This window comes from Styela clava, chromosome 1 (assembly GCF_964204865.1).
Source record: "Styela clava chromosome 1, kaStyClav1.hap1.2, whole genome shotgun sequence".
Classification (NCBI taxonomy): domain Eukaryota; kingdom Metazoa; phylum Chordata; class Ascidiacea; order Stolidobranchia; family Styelidae; genus Styela; species Styela clava.
The window spans coordinates 5,505,734-5,523,568 of record NC_135250.1 but is presented as its reverse complement, the minus strand read 5'-3'; the positions used below and the strand labels follow the sequence as shown (position 1 = coordinate 5,523,568).

Sequence of the window (17,835 nt, the reverse complement as noted above, 5' to 3'; positions counted from 1 at the left end):
GAATACCTTCATTCGCTTGTCCAATTGCAACATTGCTTTTTTGTTGCCTAACTTTATTGTGTCAAATATGATTATTCATGACAGTATTCGAGCGTTCCTTTCATTTTGTATTCAAAAATCTTTCATTTTTAGTTTTATGGAAGCATTAGACATTGTCGAACATGAGGATAAAAGAGTTGAAGCACTGTCTGGTGGCACTCAACGAAAACTGTGTTTTGCGATATCAATGCTCGGAAATCCACAAGTTGTTTTGCTGGACGAACCATCTACCGGCATGGATCCGAAAACTAAGAGATTTTTATGGTGAGATGTTCGAATTTTGTCCCGAGGGTTAATAATTTGATATTATTCTGCAATATCTGTCAGTTTATTTCATAATTAGACTTATGTTGTGCATTTTATGTAAAATAGGTGTTCAAAAATAAATTACTTTCAAGACTGTTTCATTATATCTAAATATTTTGTGAAATTTTGAAAATTTTATTTCACAATTAGACTGACTTTTTTGTACTTTTTTGCCGTAATAATTATCTATTTTTCTGCAAAGTATCAATTAAATTTGGAATCAGAAGCCATTTCTATGCAATTGTGTGATAAAGCAATGTGAGAATTTGTAAATATTTCAAATATATGATCGCTCATTTCATAACCAACAAGCCTTAGCCTAAAATCGAAAAAGAGTTGCAGCAGACTACTGATAGAATCAGAGATGAAACATTCTTGATTGCTGCCAACAAAAAAAATCCCCAATTTTATAACCCAATTTTTTTTCAAATCTTATAAATTCCCATATTTGATATGAATTTCTATAGCTAATTGATGAAAATTTCGATAATTACCAATGCTAGTGTATTGAACTTATACTATATTTATGTGATTCAGGAATACAATCAGCAGTGCATTTGAAGGCACAAACCGAGGTGCAATTTTAACAACACATTATATGGAGGAAGCTGACGCACTATGTTCTCGAGTTGGTATCATGGTACTTGGCCAATTGAGGTAGGAAATTAATTTGAAATCTAAAGTTCTCAATTTGGAGTCGAAAATAATGTCATGCTCAAGTCAGATTTTTGATAGACTCTGAATTGTACAAAATGTCGCGCAACCTTGTACGCAGCGGAAAATAAGAAATAAATATTGTTGTTTTTTTCAGTCTAATCCAACCACCACGAATACTAATGCTTATGTGTTTTCAGATGTATTGGATCAACGCAGCATTTAAAAGATAAATTTGGCCAAGGATATATCTTAGAAATTAAACTCGATCATCAATTACAAGAAGGTGAAGAAGATGGGGAGGGAGGAGAACACATACCACCAGAGTCTGATGATTTGGATGTATTTGTCAGAGGGGTAAATATTCATTAATTTGTATTATTTTGTTTACCAATGAATAAAATTTTGGCGCTTCAGAAGTGCTTGTACCAATATGGAGGTAATTAATTTTGTTCGCCTACTTTACATCAAGTTGTATAAAGGGACTGAAATCTCTGGGCAGGGGTATATCCACTAGGTTAACACAGGGTATATTCATTTGGCTAACACTGACAGTCCCAGAACTCATAAACTAAAATGAAGAAAATCGGAATGAAATTATGGCTTAATCATAACCTGGTACACTCAGTAGGGGAGTACCAAAACTTGTATAAGTTTGTATGTGCGGACCTAGAGATTGCGTTTCCAGCTCAGAACTAGTGATGTAACACAGCGATTCGCAACAATTTTTCAATATAAAATCCTTTTGCTTAATTTGGATTTCTTTATTCCTCTCTCACTATGCATAAAACCTCATTCTACCACGATTGGGAAACGCTGATGTAACAACTCGAGTTTACTTGAGTTGTTAAAGCCGAACAGGGAAGAGTTCGATATTGGTGATTGCAAGTCTTTGAATAGCATTAGCCATATCTCAGTTCAGTTTTACACTTTGACCACCTAGCTCACTTAGGTTGTCGAAGCCAATCAGAAAAGATTGCGATAGTGATGATATAGTTCAGTAGTAGTAAATTATGAATGGAAGTTTGTTTTTGAAAGGAAATTTCGATAATAAATCTATGACAAAATAACATCGCAGATTGAAGTCATGCTCGCCTCCTCAATGTGTAATAAATTGAGTAGGATAGGCGATGCTAACTAATTCTGCTAACTGATTCTGGTGCTCACAAAAATATTAGCTTCTCACTTATCAATAGATGCTTGTACAGGGCTTTGTTTGAAGTGACAGACATAAAAAAGTGTTTCAAAATCGGTGGCGGAGAGTAAATATGTACCTCAAATGTCGCTATAAACTTTCTCGAATGGGACACGATAAAAATCAATTCAGGTTACATTAATATCTGTGGATAGACAAGAAACAGTCTTGTTTTTTCAAAAACATTTTTTGGTTTACTAGACTATTTTTCTTTTTAGCTTTTCCCTTCAGTGGAAGAACCGGAAAAGTTTGGGAATCGCTTAACATACAAAATCAAGCGTGACGACGTAATTTCACTTGCAAATGTGTTTTCATCGATGGAAGAAGCTAAAACAAGACTCGGAATTGAAGAATATAGCTTCAGTCAGTCGACTCTAGAACAGGTGAGATATCATGTCCATATTTTTTTACAAGCGTTTCTGTAATCTTCCTGTTATAATCTTGTAATGACGGCTAATTACTAGGGCAAATCACGACCTGTTGCCCCGTTCACATATATAGGTTGGGTACAGGAATAGCCACCATTTGACATACAAGCGTCTTTAGGATTTTTTTGTTATATTCTTGTAATGGGAGCTAGGGTACTAGGGTACTAGGGTTCACATATAAAGGTTGGGTACAAGAATAGCCAACATTTAAACATTTCACTCACTTACAATCGTCCTTGTAATTTTTATTATAATTCTGTAATGACGGTTGATTACTAGGATAAATCATGGCCCTCGTTCTGTTCACCTATCTAGATTGGTAGAAGAATAGCCATCATTTAATTGTTTCACATGCAACGGTTTGGATAGCATAGTGGTTTGATCATTATTCTGAAATGTTTTGTCGATACGGGTAAAGGCCTCTAGTTTTAACTAATTTGCCTAGGATGTAAAAAAAAGAATTTAAAAAATCTCTGTCATTTTGAAATATAACATATACTTGGTAATCGCTTGGTCTCTCCAGAAGTCCGTGTACCAATATGGAGGTAACTAATTTTGTTCGCCTACTTTACATCAAGTTGTGTAATGGACTGAAACCTATGGGTTGGAGGTATATTCACTTGGCTAACACAAACAGTCCCCGAACTCATAATGGAACTAAAAAAAGGAAAATCTGAAAAAAATGATTGCCTGACCTTAACCTGGTACACACACTACAGTAGTACCATTGCTTGTCTAGAGACTTCTTCTGAATAAGATACAGAAATCATATTTGTGGTTACTTAAAAACGTATGTTCCCGCATTTTCAGGTTTTCCTCAGATTTGCAAAGGAACAGGCTGTGAAAGATGAAGAAGAACAACAGAGAGCAGAGGAGAGAAAGAGAGAGCAAAAGTTAAGAAAAAGAAAGTGAAGATAAGAGAGAAAACGTGATAGAAAAAGGGACTTGCTGTTCACTGGACCAAAGCCAATTATCATATGTTCTCAAAATTTTGTTACAGAATTTCTCATATATGATCATCTCAGATTGCATTCTGCCCAGTGTTAGCCGTTCCTAGACATGACCGAATACAAAATATAATATTTTTCAGCGCAAAAGTTTTTTATATTGCATTTTTTCATTATACCAATAAACCCTTAAATTGGTCACAAACTCAAATTTGTCAACAACCGCTTCGAGTGCTTCAATCAATTTGCACCCTGTATTGCTATGTATGAGTATTAGAATAGTTAGTTTTATTGAAAAGTTTATGCATTTCAACTAAATTGAATAAGTTACTGATTGTCAATTATAATACCTCTAGATTCTAGAACATGAATTCCCAAACTTTTTTATCTCGCAACCCCTTCCAATATATCGAAATTTCCTGCGCCCTCCGTAAAGTCGGGAATGTTATGTAAGCGCCGCTTCTCTGATTCTATGTATTTTCTCAAAATCGTGAGATTTATCTTTTGCACTTGGTTTTGATAATTGTGTTATTGGAAGCAAACCTACAATATATATATTACTTTATGTGAAATTGGTGTACTCTTTGTGACCCATAAAATTCGTTACGCGCCTCTCTACGGGGTCGCGACCCCCAGTTTGGGAAGCCCTGCTCTAGAACCATGTTACTTGATTTCCTTAGTATCTACCTATTGAAATTAATTTTTTATTACTTCACTTGACTGACTTTTTTTTTGATCAGCACTTTTATATATAATTCTTGATATTGAACATGTGCATTAATTACCTAATTCCTGTTACTGCTTGTATTATCATGACATTCATTACCTTAGATCAGTGGTTTTCACCAGCACAGTACAGAGTTCCATGAGTCTACATCCAAAACTGTAAGGTCCGTATTATTTTATATTGTTTGAATATAATCTGCTACAAAGGTATAAAATAATCATGTAATAAGTAGTTCACTAGTGTCCCAGTCAAATTTTTGTTACACATTTTGTGATAGCAAAACCGATCGTATAAATAATTATACACATAATCAATTGCACAGGATTTCCTCGAGCTTCTAGAATTTTATTTGGTTATGCTACACCAAAAAGGTTGAAAAAACTGCCTTATATATATTAGCTTTTCTTTTATACTCTTGCTATATGCCAAAGTTATCTAACCAAAATGAAATGAGGATCAAGAGCTGTTGTACTCAATCCAATTGCACTAGTCTACTTATTACTCATCGCCATGAATAATGGAAAGAATACAATGCTGCATTCCTCGCGTTCCAGTAGTCAGTCATTAGTCTAATTTGCAAATTTAAATTTCACCATAATTCTATTGCAGAGTTTTTCTTGTGTATTGCAGCTTGTTCTATAGATATGGTTTATAAATAAATATGCTTTTAAGTATCATAATAAGACTATATATTTCACTTCTGTTTCTGTTACCATATTTGGCAATATACACACTTACTACGTAATGTTCAAGATGGCGAACGAAACCAAATCGTAAAGCAAGACTTGTGGTGATTTTGTGGATTTACTTTCAGTTCGTTGGGCCCTATATCTAACTTGCTTGGTAAGGCCGGGTATACGAATTGGTAACTACCGTAATCTGGTAACGCGAACAGCAATATATACAATGACTATATACTGCATGGTGTTTAAGATGGTGAGGGAAACTTGATGGTTTTTAAAATATTATTTATAGGCATTTGGCTTTCAACTTTACTATTTCCTTTTCTGCTGTTGGGTACATGGACAAGTAAAACTATCAAAAGCATTATATGTTAGATGGCTCTGTCACTGCACCAACCTGTTTGTGAGTCTAACAACCTCGTCACCACCATACTTAACCACTCACTGAAAAGCTCATGTAATTATTAACTGTTATACAACAAACAACACGGAACACAATGAGCCCACTCTTAGAAGTTTAGTGTTTTACTGCCTTATTAAATATACGTAATTGATCAGTAATGGTATCGCCTAATCTTATCCAAATTGCATTAACAAAGTAGGCGTTTCAAAAATGTTTCGTTGCATTTGTATGAATCGCATTCTAGACGCATAGTGGGACGACTGTGCTAAAAAGGAAATGAGGGGAACTGCATTACTGAGACACTTTTTTACTTCCAAACACAGTTGGAGCCAACTTTCAAATCAACAGACGAGCATTGTTGCTAAAAATATATTTATGTTTAAGAAGATCAAACGATCTGTACACATCTAAGGTAATAAAAATAAAACAGTGGAAGCCAGGCATTTGAAGAGAAATATTATTCTGAATTGAACATAATAAAAGGATAACTATGCAATTAACTGATAACCAGCTGACTGGACCGATTTTACGTGGGATAATAGTTGTTTTCGCGCATACTTTGTTGTAATGTCAGTTGGCTTATTTTATATTTCCAAATGCTTGTAATCAATTTTAAATCGGAAGAGGAAATTGTATTAATGTACTAATATATTAATATTTTTCCGGGGTACGGTGCTGGCTCCACGGCAGTAATTCTTCACAATTATTCAACAAATTGTTGCTGAGACAAAAAACAAACTAAAATGGTTAACAGACTGGACAGAAAAGTGGTTTGGTATTATCTTGATTAGAAAATTATTTTTAGAAGGCATACATACACAAAAAAAGAGCTATAAAATGAGAGTGATACGATAGTATGGAAAAAGTACAATAAACACAGTGATAGTGATAGTTTTGTTCTTGCCAATTTTTTTCAATAACTGTTACTGAATATGAATGTAAATTTTAACGAAACAAACTCAAAAGGTAATATGCCGTATGCGCATAGTTGTTAACAACTTACTCAATAGTTGAAAAAAAAATCCATTAGGTTCGAAATACATAATATTAAACTGTGCGTAATAGTCACACGTTAATTCTTTGGAATACTAAAACTTTTTTTTAATTCATAATCGTTTTCATTTTCACTGAGTGTATATTTTTTAAAACAATGAAACTTTTAAAACATTAATTAATGCCCCGAGCTGCTTGAACTTTTCATTTTTCTCAATCTTGTTTCACTCGTTTTCAATGATTCACGTGTGTTAAAAATGTGGGTTTTTTATTCATCATTTATAAAATTGTTTTACGTTGAAACTACATACATACTTCTTTAATCTAGTGACATACCGTTGCAAAGTATTAAAAATTTAGCATCAAGTGAAAACACTCGCCAACTTGAAATAAAATTATTTTAATACTACAATATCATGTACACGTTTTCGTTAATAGGTAACGATTTTACTATTCACAAGCAGAAATATACTATTGAATTTTTCCGATTATTTTTTACATTTATATATTCTCAATTTCAAAAGCTGCGTTATAAAAACTTTTAGCCTATATGTAAAGAAATGAATGAAATTAAAACAGAGCTTTATTATTTTATACGTATTCACTATACATCTGACTTTATGTGAATAAGGTGACATTTACCAATTTATTGTGAAACAACGTGATATGTTGAGTTTTAATTCAAATTTTAACTTTTTTCATTTGTGATTCTATATCATTCATTTTCAGTTACAAGTGAATCCTACAAATATGCGTGAGATGATAATACAATATCGAATTATTTCTCAATCCAATGACATCATATCTTACATTGCTATGGAGGAATCTTATATTCTATATTTTTATTATGCGTAGCAGCTTGAACAAACAAACACGGACAGGTAACATACTTGAACAGAAAACAAAAAATTATCTAGTCAAATCAGTTACCCATTATAATATTATTCAAAACCAGAGCTGCAAAGTCAGTGAAAATTTATGATCAACTCCGGGTGCAGTTCGAAATAAAATTCTGGTTCCGACTGTGGGAAAAAAAATATCAACTATGACTCTGTGTTTTGAAAAAATCGATTTCAACTTTTGGCCGAAAAATATTAGTGTATGCATAACTATTAAGAACGCTCAGTAAAAGTAATGATTTTGCAGTCGTAATCAGAAGTTATACATGATAATCTTCATCGATGCTCTGCAATTTTGACTCCAGATAGTTTAAAAATAAGACTGCGGCTCCATTGAAAACATGTTAAACTTCAAATAGCCCGGATTAAAACAAAAACCGAATTCACTGAAGTTGTAGATTTGTACCCTCTTTATCATTTAATAATTAAATATTTAATCTTTTTAAACCCCACACATACTTTAAAACATTACCATGATCTCAATTATTAAAAATAATGTGACATAAAAGTAAAGGCGTAGATGTATTCCTAAAACACATTTATTAATATTCAATATTATTATTCATATTTATTTTACTTTGTAGAAATAACGTACGAGTATTAATTCTATGAAAAGTATTATTAAGCTCAAATAATCGTACATTACAACAGAAACATTCGAAATATTTCTATTACTCCGAGATCAGGTTCAGATTGTGCGCCATCTTGGTGCGCATACTTCAAGAGGTCCGACTGATAAATTGCCTACATATTCAACATTTTATTATCATAAAAAAGTTTATTGTAAAAGCTTTTTGGCAATGTATGCTTATTTTACTTTACAGAAATAACGTGCTGGTATTCATTCTATAAAAATATTATCAACCGTAAATAATCATACATTACAACAGAAACATTCGAAGTATTTCTATTACTCCGAGATATTAACTGATAAATTACCTACATGTTCAGCATTTTACATTTTGTTATCATAAAAAAAGTTTATTATGAAAGCTTTTTAGCAATGTATAATTATTTTACTTTACAGATATAACGTGCGAGCATTCATTCTATGAAAAATAATATTAATAATCATACACTACAACAGAAACATTTGAAATATTTCCATTACTCCGAAATATTAACTGATAAATTGCCTACACTTTCAGCATTTTACATTTTTTTTTTATCATTAAAAGTTTATTTGAAATCATTTAGTAATTCATAATCATTTTACTTTACAGAAATAACGTGTGAATATACATTTAATAAAATATAATATTAACCGTAAGTAATCATACATTAAAACAGAAACATTTGAAATATTTCCATTACACCGAGATATTGACTGCACTTTCAGCATTTTACATTTTTTTATCACAAAAAGTTTATTTGAAATCATTTAGTCATTTTACTAATAACGTGCGAATATACATTTGATAAAAAATAATATTAATCGTAAATAATCATACATTACAACAACCGAGTAATTAACTGATAAACATATATCAAAAATGCATTTCAATATGAAGCAACAATGACATTATGAATTAAATATCAATACAATGTCATATTGACTCAAAAATAAAGCTACATGACAAATAATCGATCTACATTGAAAATTCAAAATTTAGAACTACGCACTTGGGCGGCATGAATCAAAACCCGTTACAAATTTTTAATCATCCAATCTTTCATGTATATTAAATTTAATTTTAAAATAGTTGAGAAATGTTCTCGGACAACGATAAAGGCCTTATACTACAATATAAATAACAGTATCTTCTATATTTAGAATTACGATTTTAAAGTGTTTACCATGAACTGATTTTATTTTACTTTTCAATGATGTTTACTGAAAGCAACCGTATTTGTTACCGCAACAAGTTGAAAAATCCAATTTTATTATGCGGAGATGAAACGTATAAAATTAGTTGTTTTACATTCACCTAAATTGGGTAAAATGTTATCAGTAATCTAATCTGAGCATAATACCAAAATATTAAACATCTCAACCTCATTCCGATTTGATCTTCTTTATTGAATTACCGATAGATGGTAAACGCGTTACAATGTCTTTTTAAAAACAACGCTACACACAACTTCACGAAATTATAAAATTAAGTTTATTATAACAGAATAATCTTCAATGCACTGCAACAATATGTTTGAACATAAACGCTGAAATTCCCTTATAGAGTTCATAAACGATGCCATGAGCAATTTCATCAAAATTTATCAAAAATGCACTTCAACGTCCAGGCGCGAATACATGAAATTACGATCATATCTCCTATAAGCGACGTCCCAAATAATCTCGTGGCTCTACATTTTGGACGCGATTGAGTAATTTTTTATGTACAAACCGTTATGCTAAATATAAATGATAAAATACCCCCATACCGAGTTTAGAGGCCCGCCATGAACAACTCCGCAACTCCAATGCAACATGTAATGTGTAGCAACTATACGCTACAAAGCAAACGATTTACCCTCATACCGCTTCTTAACACCTCATAAACAACTTCATCAAACTTATAAAAACAAATCAGTAGACAACAATATTTCTCTTCAGATATACGAAAGCTGCACCACAAGTCACTTCGAATTTCCAATATGAATTTTCGAAAAGTATTTATATATTTTCCACATTAACATAAAGTCTAACAATTTAATATTATACCAAAACATTCAAGTAAAATAAAATATTTCAAATTCTTTTTCAATCTTTTAACAATAATTAAATATCTTTCATATTTAACGAGATATTTAGTAAAAAAGCATACGTTAACAAATAACCGGATAAAATTCATCGTCAAAATTTCAGCAATCCCACTCGCATTTCATTTTTTATTCCTTTGTTTAAAGTTTATTTTCATTTTACAGTATCACCACTGTTTAGTTAATTTTCCTATAAATTCACGGATTGATATATTTCCGATTTTGTTTAATCGTTTGTGATAATGCGAAATCTCTACGTAACTTCTCTTTCGTGCATATGAAACGAAATTTAGGAACTGAACAGCTCATACACCGAAACAACTCTATACTCTAAATATCAGAATCCTTCTCACTCACATCAAGCTAAGTGCAAAATAATTTCGCGATACTACATTATTGTCACATGATAATCATATTCGTCATCGAATTAATCACGGTTAAATAATCTGAGTTATGTTTTAATTATAAATGATTTAAAAAAAACAATATGTATATTGTTACGTGTATGTAAGATACTTGAATAAAGTCATGTCTCACAATCTGTTTGGAATATATAAACTTTCGGGACATATATACATGTGTGTAACCGCCATTTGTTTGTATACATGTTTCATAAATAAAAACAGAATCTCTGTAATTTTTATCATGGCCATAGCGGTATTTTAGTATCGTAACATGGTTACACTCATATGCATATTACGTAGCTACATCTCTGCCGAGTGTAATACGGGGCCAAATTAATTCTATCATAATAAAATACTAAAATAGAAACAGCTCTGTCAATTTTCAGCAAATCAGTTACGGGGAATACAACTTTCATTCTGGTCGACTAAACAAAATCCAAGCAAAAAAAGAATCGTTCCAACTGCTTAATCAACATTTTATCTTTACATAAAATTTATACCAATGTATCAAATGTCAGAAGTATTAACAAAATAATTTTATTAGTTCATTACTGAGCATTCAATATTTGCCACATTTGAAGATTTGTTAATAAATATGCACACGCTAATAAATTGACGCATGCTGAATTTTTATGATGTATAATTAGATACCATCGCAAGAATTACCGCAGTTCAACTAACATTTAAACTTTTCTACTTCACTCATTAAAATTAATCGCACGCCAAAGCATAAAACATTTACTTCATTTCTGAGGAACCTTTCACACAACAGTCTCAATATGTTAAAACTACAAAGCCGCCCCGCATAGTACGACCAGTGGTATAAAATAAATTATGTGGTCTGATACTACACGAAATGGTGGATACTGCGTTAGTTTTGTTATTAAAGCTGCAAACCTTAAAAACCTAACCGACTTTTCATTCATAATCGCAACAATATTCCAATAAAATAAGCACCAGATGGGGGTTTTACTTGTCACGCTGAATCTATTTCATCATATTTAACGAGATATTTAGTAAAAAAGCATACGTTAACAAATAACCGGATAAAATTCATCGTCAAAATTTCAGCAATCCCACTCGCATTTCATTTTTTATTCCTTTGTTTAAGGTTTCGTTTCATTTTACTGTGTCACCACTGTTTAGTTAATTTCCCTGTAAATTCACGGAGTGATATATTTCCGATTTTGTTTAATCGTAAAAATAGCTAGATTTTTCTGTAAATAATTTTTCTCTCTTTTACATTCTTTATAAAAACAAACAGTGTAACAGCGCTACACAGCAAGTCTTGTTGTTTACGGCACAAGCCATTAAAAGAAAACGATGGCGCAGATTCATTTACAAACATTGCTGATATTTTCTTCATAAGCGTCAGAATATTTCAAAGTAAACAGTTTATCATGGTCAAGCAATCATGATGTTTTTCTCGCCTTGATCAAGTTTCAACAAACTCTTTCTTCGTTTATAATAAGACACTATTCCATTTAAACAAAACGATTGCGCAGATCTTCTCACGCAGTTTTATTATCTAATTATTCACGGTAACTCACTTCATCACGCTGAGGTCTTATCGATCAAGAGAGCGAAAATACGGTTAATTACACCCCCATAAAGTAATAACGCGATTTTTCTCTTTCCCCAGTTCGCCGAAGTCTTATCGATTATACAAGCGATTCCACCACCGTTTAAACAAAAACAACAATAACGCGACAAGCGATTCCACCCCGTTAAAACAATAACGCGATTTTTCTCTCTCCCCAGTTTGACGAAGTCTTATCAATTAAAGGGCGAAAATTAAACAATAGCGCGATTTTTCTCTCTCCCAATTCTCATGTCAAAGTCTTATCGAGAGAGAGAGAAACACCCCTGACCCTCTACGCGAATACTCTAATACCTTACCGAAAAAGTGGACATGTCCTGTCCATGTAGAGCAATGTGGATGTGGAGTAATGTGGAGTAAGAGCATTGTGGAGTATTGTGGAGTATTGTGGAGTAATTTACCAATTCTGGACAACATCATATACTACTTACATAGCTACAATGCGGTGACTTACCCAACAAGGCACAGTTTACCGATTCCAAAAGAAGTCCCCGCATTAGAAGACATTATTTATACCAGTGAGTGCAAGCCCCGCTTTTACGAGACAGTTACCGTGCTGTATTACGGTTCCGGAACTGTCCTATCTTTGTGCTTATTGTTTGCAGTTCACTGTTTATTATCTCGATGGTCACGAAATATAATTAAAGGCTAGTTACGTAGACTGCAAAAACGTTGTGGGTATGTAAGTGAATTCAAATACTGAATCAGCGAATACCCAATGAATTCATGGCAAATGCTGGATAATTTTATTCTCTTGAATATGCGTGTCATTAAATATATTCACTCTCCTTTAACAAAGTTTCATTTCAATTCTCTGTGTATACATTTACAACACAACATTTACATCATGGTACCATATCAACAAGGCGTTCCGATCCGCTAATGAAACAGCAAATGAAACTGTCCAGAATCACAGTCGTAATTGTTGACAAATTACTTCAAATAATCTTCAATATTCTCCATCAAAGGGCACTGGGAGAAATATAACGGCACCGGTGTATCGTCGTGTTCAATCATTGCATTGTAAATTTTTGTCGTAGTTTCAGCTGAGATACCGTTGTAGGAAGAATACGCAAACGCTACTGGGCTATCTATAAATGATAAAAACAAAATATTGTTAATTTGGAATTGGGAATGACGTGTTTATATAATAATACAATACGCCCTAATTGGCTTCATTAACCTAAATGGTAGATATATGGCAATTAAGCTAAAATGTTATCTCAACTTGCTTAACAGGGGTGAAACTCAAAAAATTAAATCATTACATCATGCAAGTGCGTCGTCTGGTTATTTTAAATTGAATTTTAAATTCTTTCATCTACATTTCAATCCAACAGCGCAAATAGCGGATGTATTATGTCTTTCTAATTGTGATTTGAGGTAAAAAATAAATAGAAAAACCCAATAGTTATAAATGAAATATCCCGTGAATGCGTCGAGTGACTTTCGAAATTTTCATATTAATAAATTACACTTCAACGCAATGCCGGATATAGTCGACGTTTTATGTCTGTGTCACTTGTTCCAATATTTAAGCATTTTTCATCATTGATCAAGTCGAGATTTGCATATTTAAAACTTTACCTTCTCGGCACAAAATACCCATGAAGTAAGTTTCGTAGTCGGTATAGATATACACAGGGTATTTGAAGTGGTCGAGTAATTCTAAAAAAATAGTACAAGGATGAAATTTGCTCAGATGATTGAACTGGATATTTTCAATACACGGAAACAAAATATTGTCATACAACAAAAATAGCAAGGAACATAAATACACATTTCTCGGAATTTGCGAAGCAACTTATAGACAAAACTGTTTGTAAAAAATGGAAGGGTTAAAATAATTATTAATATTTAGCAATGCTCATAAAATGTTCATTCATAACAATAATCTAGGGACTTTGTATTTTATAAAATGAACAGATGGAGCTCTTATTTTAGCAATTTGTGGGGATCTCGTTCAATGTTGTATCTATATAAAATTCACTGACCCTTTTCGTCTCCACTCGCATCTTTTGGTTTATCCAACGCCTGCTTTAGCGAAGCCTTCAACCATTTTTCCTCTGAAACAAAACAATTAAAAGAATAGTAATAGAAAAGTGTAAGCCTGGAAAGAATGTAAATACTAGTTTATGAGCAAAGACTTGAATTTGGTGAGAAAAATTGCCTCAATGCTTGGCATACGTTTATAGGTTTATGCCACAGCATATCATCTATAGTAAATATGTGTGGCTGTTGATAAATAATGAAAACAACCAAAATAACAAATACAGAGAAACTATTATATAATTTTATCATGAACTTCTGATTATTCACGAAATAATTCCATATATGGTTCTGAATTGCCTTGTGAAAAAGTCAGAGTAGTTGAAACTTGAAAACAACCTAAGAACTTATACATATATATATACATTCTTTTCAATTACAACGCATGTGATGTGTAGTAATTGATAGACCATTATTAATTAATGAAAAGAAAAAAATACAAAGAACATTATGCCATTGAAAATGTACGGCACCGTAGTGATGTACACCGAAGTTGATCTCATGCAGTTTCGTACATACTTCTAGTGAGCGTATCAATCAATCAATCAAGTTTATTTTTTTCCAACCAGTAAAAAATAAATAAATAACACAGGCACAAATTACAAGAAAATAGTACACAATTTTACTGGGGAAGGGAAGTCGCGGGGAACCAAAAATGGTTATCGAGCAGCGACACCCGAATGTGAGGTTAGTGACATAGACAGTGCATAGTATAACGAAATAGTTATCTCAAAGCTTAAGGCACATCTTTTTGATAACAAATAAATTATAATAACCATTATCCATCTTGAATCTGAAGGCTTGTCCTTCCTTGTAGAATTGTTGATAAGATGTCTCAACACGACCCAAGTTACTGAAAAAATTAGTACCAAAAATGCACTATTTGAAATTTTGTATTCAAACTTCATATAATAATGGAATTCTGGTAATTCAATGCGGTTTTGGTATGTGATGCAATACAAATCATATTTATTAAAAAAGTATTATATAGAGCTGTGTATTGACGTCTTCTCTGTACACGACATATAAATTTTTTCAAATGAAAAATACCACCAGATTATTGCATACTAAGTCAGCATAGATCAGCCTAAAGGCATTTCTGAACCATTCGAATTTGTTACGCTTCAACTTAAAACCTACCTGGGGTCTAGCATAACAAATTCAAAGCTGATTCCATTTTCTGTGGCTTCACCAAACTTCATGACATAGCAAGGAGTGACGCGATCAATCGGATCATCTGCATTAAGCATTTGATACCAAGTTGTTCCAGCAAGCTGAGAGACGTAAAATATATTCAGTTCAAAATGCGCTATGATACACGTAACTTTCTTTTTGTCGTATAAAATTGAATTATTGCTCTTAACTTATTTCTTATCAAATTCCAAGGTGACCGTACATTTGAACCCATGTACATTTGAACCCATGCGTATATCCACGGGTTCAATCTATATGCGGGTGCTAAAATCCATGGGTTAGGGTTAGTATGGGTTTAACTATCCGTGAAACAAAAAAAAATCCATAGGTGCAATAGCATACAGGTGCAATTGTCATGGGTTCAAATGTACGTGGGTTCAAATGTAATGGAACCCAATTCCAACTACTGTTAAAGCGAATGAAGTCGTTTTCAGGAGCAATGCAGAATGCATTTCTGGCATCTATCGATTTGTATTGTACCGTTAGCCATATTTCAGTTGGTACTCCTGAAGTCTGCGTACCAAGATGGCGGGCACCGGGACGTAGTATGTGTACTAGGTTAGGGTTAGGCCATAATTTTAGGTACAAATACTACGGGAATCACTTGACTAGTCCCCCAACACGTAATAGAACTAAAATAAGGAAAATTGGAATAAAATTATGGCCTGATCTGACCTGGTACACATACTACGTTCTGGTGTCCGTCATCTTGGTGCGCATACTTCAGGAGCACCTTTTAGTGAACCTGGACTTCTAATACTTTCACTGGTCAATGTTGCGGTTATTTTGCGACGGCAACCAGAAATTGAATTTACTTTGGAGTTAACTTTACATGTTAGTGACGACTAGCGATAAAAAAATAACGCAAAATTCAATGCTAATAATACTGTACTTACCCTATTCAAATCCACGCCTTTCTCCATTGGTTTAACAGAACAAGTGTTGCAATTGACTGTTACAACAAAAGCAGTCACAAATAGCGACAATGTTATTTTACTTGCTTGTGACATTTTAGGGATTATTTATTTCCTTTTTGAAATTTGCTAAAATAATTCTTAAGAAAAACAGATTTTGATATTTATTTAAAGCGCTTAATTTGACCTCGTGTTTTTTTTCGGGTAAATAAGCTGCTGGGTTATTTTCAAGAGGTATAATCTTTATAAATAGTGCAGGATAAGAACAGACTTTCACTGGAGATATATTAGGTCACTATGAATTGTGTTGATAGTAAGCCAGCATGCGGACGTCCGTTATTCGCTTCAAATTTGTCTGAAAATGTAATTTTAATATGTAATAATTATAATATGAAAAATTCTCCAATAATCGAATTTGGAAACGAAACATAAACAGGCTCAACCTTTCATCTAAATACACCACGTACTCAACATTTGAGGCATTGCTGCCTGAAAGATCGATAATTCAGAAGAAACGCGATGATTTCATTATGCTGAGCATCCCACACGAAATGATCGACGACAAATACATAGCACAATATAAAATATGCTACAGGAAAAGAATGCGACACAGCGGATGTCACATTTCAACCGTTTGCATCAATTTTTTGTAACAGACAATTTGTTCAGATATCAATTAATCTTTCATGCCGTCTGACATGAGGCTCGAATGGAGACAAGAGAGCTATGTTCAAATATATGGACACATGCAAGGTGTCCCTATTTTTTATTCTGACACAAAAAAAAAAACGAATCTCTTGAAGGCCACAGACATTTTTGAAATAAGTAAAAGTAATAGCCTTCTGGCAAAAAAATCAATCATTAACCACTGAAAATTTCAAAGCAATTGGTCCAGTATTCGAAAGGAAAAGCGATTTTATCATGACGAGGGAAAACAAAAACAACAACATAATATTGAAACGATCTTTATGTCCACTGACGTGTCCAAAAAGAAGCTTCCACAGAATGTAAACAGACTTATTATCTGTCATTGTGTAAAATAGCGTAGTTGATGTGCGAGTGGTTCTCAAATCAAAATATCATATTGAAACACAAAACAAAATTCACAATTTATCATAAACAATATTAGTTGAGGGCAATTATCTAAGCAATATTGTGAGAGGCCTGTATAAGGTTTCGGACCTCGAGATTGTAAATGTGTCTGTAAAAGTTCAGCGATTACCAATGCTGTTGGTATGTTTGCCAAAACTGCGGAAAACGTTTACAATTCAATCTATGTGGCCATCGGTATCATTCATGGAAATGATCTTTTCGACTACATCCAGAGTCAAGTCATTAGTCTATTCTCAAGTCAAGTCGCTGTTTTTTGGGGCTGAGTGAGTTCCATGGTACCCATTTGGCCGATCATATTTGTAATTCTCATTAGATCTCGGTCAGTGACAGTTTCGCGATCTCTGCTCTGTTGAGCAATAACTTCACAAGAACGTATCATCATTTTGAACGGTGAAGTAGGCCTATCCCATGCAGGGATAGGGTGACCGTACAATTGAACCCATGTACATTTGAACCCATGCGTATATCCACGGGTTCAATCTATATACGGGTGCTAAAACCCATGGGTTAGGGTTAGTATAGGTTTAACTATCCGTGAAACAAAAAAAATTCCATAGGTGCAATAGTATGCAGGTGCAATTGTCATG

General features: G+C 33.0%; 2 protein-coding genes across 6 annotated transcripts in view; one reads left to right on the top strand and one right to left on the bottom strand.

Moving 5' to 3' along the window:
- Positions 1-4,993, top strand: part of LOC120339393 (cholesterol transporter ABCA5-like) — a 31,845-nt gene extending 26,852 nt beyond the window's left edge. For all 5 annotated transcript variants that reach the window (XM_078117150.1, XM_078117143.1, XM_078117135.1 and 2 more), the window contains 5 exons: positions 133-303; positions 883-1,002; positions 1,200-1,356; positions 2,413-2,577; positions 3,433-4,993. In XM_078117150.1, coding sequence (XP_077973276.1) covers positions 133-303; positions 883-1,002; positions 1,200-1,356; positions 2,413-2,577; positions 3,433-3,534 — 715 coding nt within the window. In that variant the 3' untranslated portion in view covers positions 3,535-4,993. The remainder of the gene's footprint in view (positions 1-132; positions 304-882; positions 1,003-1,199; positions 1,357-2,412; positions 2,578-3,432) is intronic.
- A 7,749-nt stretch (positions 4,994-12,742) lies between these two features.
- LOC144425659 (uncharacterized) lies at positions 12,743-16,286 on the bottom strand. The gene is made up of 6 exons (XM_078115114.1): positions 16,118-16,286; positions 15,168-15,301; positions 14,804-14,880; positions 13,973-14,044; positions 13,566-13,646; positions 12,743-13,069 (listed from the first exon to the last, which is right to left on the bottom strand). The coding sequence occupies exons 1-6, from the start codon at positions 16,229-16,231 to the stop codon at positions 12,912-12,914; spliced, it is 636 nt and encodes a 211-aa protein (XP_077971240.1). The 5' UTR covers positions 16,232-16,286; the 3' UTR covers positions 12,743-12,911.
- Positions 16,287-17,835: the final 1,549 nt, after the last annotated feature.

What these genes read in the sequence shown, in the direction of transcription:
- LOC144425659 (XM_078115114.1), bottom strand. Translation starts at nt 16,231, where the DNA reads ATGTCACAAGCAAGTAAAATAACATTGTCGCTATTTGTGACTGCTTTT. An exon ending in AAGGCGTGGATTTGAATAGG is followed by an intron (nt 15,302 to 16,117) that starts GTAAGTACAGTA and finishes TACGTCTCTCAG; the next exon opens with CTTGCTGGAACAACTTGGTA. An exon ending in CAGATTCAAGATGGATAATG is followed by an intron (nt 14,045 to 14,803) that starts GTTATTATAATT and finishes GTTTTGTTTCAG; the next exon opens with AGGAAAAATGGTTGAAGGCT.